Source organism: Condylura cristata, unplaced genomic scaffold (genome assembly GCF_000260355.1).
Source record: "Condylura cristata isolate star-nosed mole 26May11 unplaced genomic scaffold, ConCri1.0 scaffold00025, whole genome shotgun sequence".
Classification (NCBI taxonomy): domain Eukaryota; kingdom Metazoa; phylum Chordata; class Mammalia; order Eulipotyphla; family Talpidae; genus Condylura; species Condylura cristata.
The window spans coordinates 30365766-30372190 of NW_004567126.1; the positions used below are offsets into that span (position 1 = coordinate 30365766).

The 6425-nt window shown below is 65.9% G+C and overlaps 1 protein-coding gene across 1 annotated transcript in view; it reads right to left on the bottom strand.

Moving 5' to 3' along the window:
• Positions 1 to 354: 354 nt before the first annotated feature.
• PLK5 (polo-like kinase 5) overlaps positions 355 to 6425 on the bottom strand; it is a 14361-nt gene continuing 8290 nt past the window's right edge. Inside the window, 13 exon segments of the mRNA XM_012729426.1 lie at positions 355 to 540; positions 1098 to 1208; positions 2098 to 2139; positions 2142 to 2254; positions 3173 to 3250; positions 3484 to 3568; positions 3968 to 4044; positions 4175 to 4301; positions 4392 to 4590; positions 5137 to 5232; positions 5332 to 5419; positions 5487 to 5616; positions 6196 to 6312. Of these exon segments, the coding sequence (XP_012584880.1) occupies positions 355 to 540; positions 1098 to 1208; positions 2098 to 2139; positions 2142 to 2254; positions 3173 to 3250; positions 3484 to 3568; positions 3968 to 4044; positions 4175 to 4301; positions 4392 to 4590; positions 5137 to 5232; positions 5332 to 5419; positions 5487 to 5616; positions 6196 to 6312 (1449 nt within the window).

Sequence of the window (6425 nt, forward strand, 5' to 3'; positions counted from 1 at the left end):
TGCTGGTTCCACATTCGGCCTTCAAGTTAGGCAACAGGCCCCTCCCCCACTCCCGGCGCCTCAGCCTTTAAGTCAGTGCTATCTATTTTAGATTTTTGTCCTGGAAGAACCCCACTAATTTCTGTGACCCACCTATGAGGAGCAACCCCCAGATGCACACCCGGCTTGAACGCCCCTCCTTGCTCATCTCCCCTGACCCCCCAAAGAGAGGCTGATGGCAGGCTACAGTCAAGTTCCATTTAATGAAAAAAGCACAAAGCCCATCAGAATCTGGGTGCAAAGCCACCAGGAGGCCACGCTCCCCGCGCCCCAGCCGGGGCGCCCCTCGGGAGCCGAGGCCCAGCGGCCTTAGCGCTAGGCGCTGTACAGCATGCACAGGGCGTGACGAAGGTGGCGGCGGGCGGCTGCAGCCTGGCGGTGGCCTCGGGAGACGCCCGCAGGGTGGGAGCGGCCCGGCCGGCCCCCTTCCCAGAAGGTGAGCTGCAGCCCTCGGCCGCCCCCACGCAGCACCAGCTGGGCCCGGTCTGCGCTGAAGCTGACCTGCCCAGGGAGGAGAGCCTGAGGTGGGGGGGGGTCCACGCTGCCCTGGGAGAAGGCCGGCGCCTGAGCCCCCACCTGGGCTCGCGGGGAGGTCTACACCCGCTGCCCGGACGGAGCCTGGGCCAGAGGGAGGCCCCGCCGCCCACCCGCAGCCCCCTCCCGGAGCGCTGCCCCCGGGCCGTCAGGGACTGGCCGCTGGGGCCCAGCACGGGCCAGGGCCAGCCGAGGCAGACACCACCGCGGGCTTGGACACAGAGGAGCTGTAACCGGCACCTTTACACAAGTGCAAACGCCCCGGCCGGAGTCCTGGACGCGCCTGCCGCGGAAGCCGTGCGGGACGGGCGAGGGCTGCGAGCCGGGAGAGGCCACGGATGACGGCCCGTGACGACGGACGAGGCTACTGACTGGAGCCGCCTGACTGGGACCCCTCATTCTGTTTTACCTCATGTGGACGTGTTTTGTCCTTAGGAGTCAGCCCTGCCCGGGGGGGTGGGGGCAACCGCTTCCCAGCTCCCCCTCCCCGGAAGCTCGCAGCAGGACAGCGGGCGTGTGCTCACCTGCACCGTGCCATCACTGAAGAGCAGCAGCAGGGCCTGCTCTGACACCAGGTAGCGCAGCAGGCAGAGGCCGGGGCCCGCGGGGGGGGCCGGCGCGGCCAGGTGCCCCTCCTGTGGGCACACCGGTCAGCAGGCCCCGGCCGGACACCAGGCCTGCTCAGCCCAGCACCCGTCCGCTCACCTCTCGTAGACGCTGCTGCATGTAGCTGGCGAAGAGCCGCAGGACAGCCAGCTTGGTGCCCAGCGGGCCGGGCACATCCCTCAGGGCAAACGTGTGCAGGCTCCCCCGGGCCGGCGCGTAGCAGACTTGGCTGAGGCAAGCACAGGGCAGTGGGGCCACGGGGCCTCAGCTGGCGCCTCCTCACCCAGCCGCACCCCCTTGGACTGGGGCTTGGGAGACCAGCTGCGGCTGACCCCTCCCTATATCCGCACCCCAGAGCTTCCCCTGAACTCCAGAACATGAGCAGTCCCTTGGCGTGTCTACCGACATCCAGACTGGCCCTCAAACCGCCCTCTGGCCGTATCCCCGTTCCCCCCACCAACAGACTCTGCCCAGGTCCCAGCCCCCTCGTCCCCCCGCCAGCGCCCCAGCTCACCGCCATTACGCTCCCGACTACTTCAGTCCTTCCCACCTCACCGCCGGTCCCTGTATCACTCCTGCTCGTCCACACCCAACCCCAATCTCGCATCCTCCCTGTGCTTCGAGCCCACCACCTTGAGACTTTGCGGTGCTGGTCCCTAGGCACCAAACGCTGTTCCCTGTGGGCTCCTTCCAGTCACAGCTTCTTCATAAAGCCCCTCCACAATCATGCGGCCAGAGCTGCCTTCCACCTGCTCCGTCTCGCGTCACACCTGCTCCATGCCCTGGCGTCTACTTAGCCATTCCTTTGTTTAGCAATATTTCCCCCCACCAGGCAGTAGGAGCCTATAGGCGTGCAGAGGAGGTGCTGAGTAAACCCCTGGAGGCTGAATGGGGAGGGACGGGAGCCCCAGGACTTACCTCTCCGGGGGGCGCAGGGCCATGTGGGTGCCATCCCGGAGAAGGACGCCGCTGCCTCCGTCTGACAGCTGGTAGCCAAAGCCATACTTGCTGGAATAATCCACCCACTTGGGGGCCCAGAGAATGGGCCGCTGCTCTTCCCCGGGGTCCTCTGTGACTGGGCACAGAGATGAGATGAGTTGGGGGCCCCAGGGGTGCCAGGGAGGAGGATCAGGGAAAGCTACGTAGAGAACAGTCAGAGGAAGGAAAAACCAAGTCTTGTCTTTTGGGGATCCAGGGGTCGTGGGGTCACATGCTGCCCCTAGAGACAATTCTGAATCACTTAACTCCCCAAAGTTAAGCCTAATGAAATAAGACTTTGCTTTATTTCATTAAAAAAAGCTTTGTGGGGCCTCCCTGGTGGCGCAGGGGCTAAGTCTCAGCGCCATCAAGCTGTCCCCAGCCCCTGTGGCCTGAGTTCGACCCCTGGCCAGGGAGGGACCCCCAGGGCGCAGCAGACCCCACCTGTCTCCCCGCTGCTGCCCTCAGCGGTGGACTTCATCCATCTGCCTGTTCTGCTCCCCGCTCCGACTCTGGTGAGTCCTCTCACCCCCCACCCCCACCTCTGGCCTGTACCCCAGCTCCTGTATGCATAAATAAATAAAAATCTTTTTAAAAGTTTTGTACTGAAAAATAAAATGCTGAATGTCATGTGGAGTCGTGGACCAGCTCCTGGCAGAGAAAAAGACGGCATTGGTAGAAAATCTGGGGTGCCCCAGGGGCGGGGGGACTGCTGAGTGATGGGTGCAAAGATCTGCAACTCAGCAAAGCACAGGCGATGGCCACTGATCACAGCGCCGGTGGGCTGGCTCCCGCTGCCGCGGACGGCAGACAGGCCCAAGGCGGGGCCGTGGCTGCATGGCTGGGCGAAGCTGAGGTGACAGGAGCGAAGGGGAAGTGACAGCTCCCGGGAAGTCCCCCGGGGGCAGCCCCCAGCCAGGGTCGGCCGAGTCGGGGCTGGCGGAAGCAGAGGGCAGGACGGGCACTGGTCTCGGGAAGTGGGCGGAAGGGGGCCCTCGGCCACCTGGGCGCCTACCCGGGGGACCAGGCGTCAGGCATAGCTGCAGGTTCCTGATGGCGGCCTCCACCTCCGGCCTTGCGCTCCCCTCGGGCCCTGGGAGACAGAGCTCTGTGGGAGGTGGAGGAGGCCAGACAGCCCGGGCCCCTCCAGCAGCCCCACCCCAACTCCCACCTCTGGGGAAATCCCATTTTTAAACCCAGGATTCCCGACCTTGTTCACACTTTATAGGTAGGAAAGGCCAGAAGATGGATCAAGACTCCGGAAGGCACCAGAGCCCCCCAGCCCCCTCCAGCCACAGCCCCGGCCTAGGGGGAGGGGCCGCTCACCCAGCAGGCCGCTCCGGAGGGTCCCTTGGGAGAGCAGGTGGACGGGGACCTCGGGGTTCGGGGCCCCACTCTCTGAATGGGAGGCCTGGAAGACAGCAGCCGGTGGACAGTGGCCCCGGCACCCTGGAGAGGCCTCCCCCTCCCGAGACCCTGGCTTCTCCCTCCGCCCAGCCTAGCAAGCACTCGAAGACCTGGTTTCCCCTTGGACTGCAGCCCTGGCCATCTCAAAGGCACACAGTAGGCACTTAATAAATGCGAGGGTGAAGGAGTGGTGGGTAGGGCCACCTGGCCCGAGGCCAGCCCTTGGGGAGCGCAGGGCAGAGCTGGCATCGGAGGGGTGGGCCCAGCCCCATGAGTCAGGCTGATGCCGGAGGGAAGGATCCCGCCTGGGGCCCTGGAGGCTTCTTCAGGGGCTCAAGGAGATTTTGGCGGGACCGAGGGGTGCCCTCCATGTGTCCTCCCACCCCCCACCCCACATTCTCACCTCATCACCCAACTCCATGGAGCCAGAGTCGGGACCATCTTCTCCTGGACCCGAGGCCTCGCTCGGGGTGAAGGGGCCTGAGGAGGCACGGGGGCTTTGGAGGGCCAGAGCCCAGCCCCACGCGGGGGCACGGAGAGCAGAGCAGGTGGGAAGTACAGCAGGTGCCAGGCAGGTGGAAGCAGGCGGGCGCGGCAGGTGGCTACTCACAGGGCGGCCGGCACTGGCTCAGCAGCAGCTGGCCCGCCCTCCGGAAGAGCCTGCCCAGAGACGGGCAGGCGGCGAAGACGGGCGGGCTGTGGCAGGAGTGGGGCGGCAGCCGGTCTGGAGTGAAGCCCTTCGGAACGGGCATCGGCTTCAGCGCCTGCCAGGAGGCGGGGCGCGGGGTGCGGGGGGCCTCAGCTGGCGGGATGCCGACCCCACACACCTGCGTGAAGAAGTCATCCTGCAGCAGGTGGTCCAGGCTGGGCCGCTGGGCGGGGTCCGGCGCCAGCAGGCGGGCGATGAGGCGGCGTGCATGGGGCGACAGGTGGGCAGGCTCAGGGTAGCGGCCTTCACGGATGTTCTGGTACATCTCGGACAGGGGGGCCCCCACGAAGGGGGGCGCACCAGTTAGCACCAGGTACCTAGGTGGGTGGGGACCTGCTCACTCCTCGGAGGCCCGGGTTGGCACACACTGACCAGAGCCGCCCCACACCCCTGCTCCGTGCTCCCCCACCCAGCCCTGACCTGCATCTGTTCCTGCCTACCCATCCCCGCCTGCTCGGAGGACACCAGCACCCATCGTTACACCTGCCTGCACCTGGGCTACACCTGAACACACCTGCACACCTCGACCCGATTCTGGCTTATTCACGCCGGTTCCGCTCATGTGCTGACCTGCCTGTGCACTTGCCACCTGTCCACACCTGCCCGCACCTGCCCTCCCTCGCACTGACTCGCACTGACACGCCACACATGCCCTGGCCATACCCGGAAGCGTTTCCGCCGACCCCACACCTGCACACTCCCGTTGGTACCTGTCACGTATGTGCTCGCCTGCCCGGTCCCTGTCAGTCTCTGCCCAGACGCTGTACACCTGTCCTTACCTACCAGTTCCCACCTGCTGTACCCGGCCCCGCCTGGGAAGTCCTGCCCTCCTGCCAGGCCAAGGGCCCTTGGGTGCCGCTCACATGATGCAGCCCAGAGCCCAGATGTCAGACTGGCAGGAGTGTCCGTTCCTGGAGACCACCTCGGGGGCCAGGAAGTTCGGGGTACCGCAGAGCACTCTGGGAGGGGTAACGGGCATTCAGGAAGGCTGACCTCCTGGACTCCGGGCCAGCCTGTGCCCCGCTGCCGGAGAGACGACCCAGCGGGCGTGGCCTCACCTTTGGCAGCGGCCCCCTGGGCCCACTCTGGCGGCCAGCCCCAAGTCTCCAATCTTCACCTCCATGTTCTTGTTCAGGAAGAAGTTGCCTGCCAGGGAGGGGCCTGGTGTGAGGCAGAAGCGAGAGGCGCCCCCCACCCCTTCCCTGGTGCTCACTGAGCTTCAGGTCCCTGTGCACGATCCGCCGCTGGTGCAGGTAGCGCAGGCCGCTGACCAGGCCCCGAAGGTAGTAGCGGACTTCAGGCTCCGTCAGGGTCTGCCGGGCCTCCAGCACGTGGGCCAGCGACTGCAGGTGGCCGGCGGCAGACAACACAGGTGAGCTGAGCCCAGGTGGCATAGGGACTACAGGGCCAGCCCGGGAGGACCAAACTTCAGCTGGACTGAGGTGAGCATGGCTGACCGTGAGATGGGCCAGTGGCCACAGGTGAGTTTGAGAAGGGGCAGTCGGGCTTGGTTCAGAGGGGAATAGGAAGTGGGTGCATGCCTGGCACAGGCGAGCCGGAGGTTCTGAAGTGGGCAAAGTGACTTCAGGGGGTGAGCGAAGGCACAGCTAAGTTCAGCCGGGCCACGGGAGGGCAGGACTGGACGCCGAAGGGCCCTCGTGAGCACAGGCGAGCTGTTTGTGCCCAGAGGAGCCTGAGTAGAGACAAGCGAGGCCAGGTCACCACAGACGGGCATGACACGGGCCTGTGCCCAAGATACTGGGCACCACGCACAGCAGTGACTCAAGAGGGCCTGAGCGGGCAGGTGCCTTAAGGGCCCACGCAGATGGGCAGGAGTGGGCTGGGGAGAAACAGGTAATACAGAGGCACGCAGGAGTGGCCACAGGCTGCGGACAAGGACCCCCGTGCCCACCCCGGGGCACCTGGCGGCTGCAGTACTCCAACACCATGTACACGTGGTCCCGGTCGGCAAAGTGCCCGTGGAAGGCCACAATGTTGCGGTGGCGAAGGCAGCTATGCAGGGCGATCTCGCGCTCCACCTGCGCAGGCCGAGCGCACCTCAGGCGCACCACCGCGCCCCGAGGCACACCCTCCCGCACCCCTCAGGCACCCTCCCGCACCCCTCAGGCACCCTCCCGCACCCCTCAGGCAC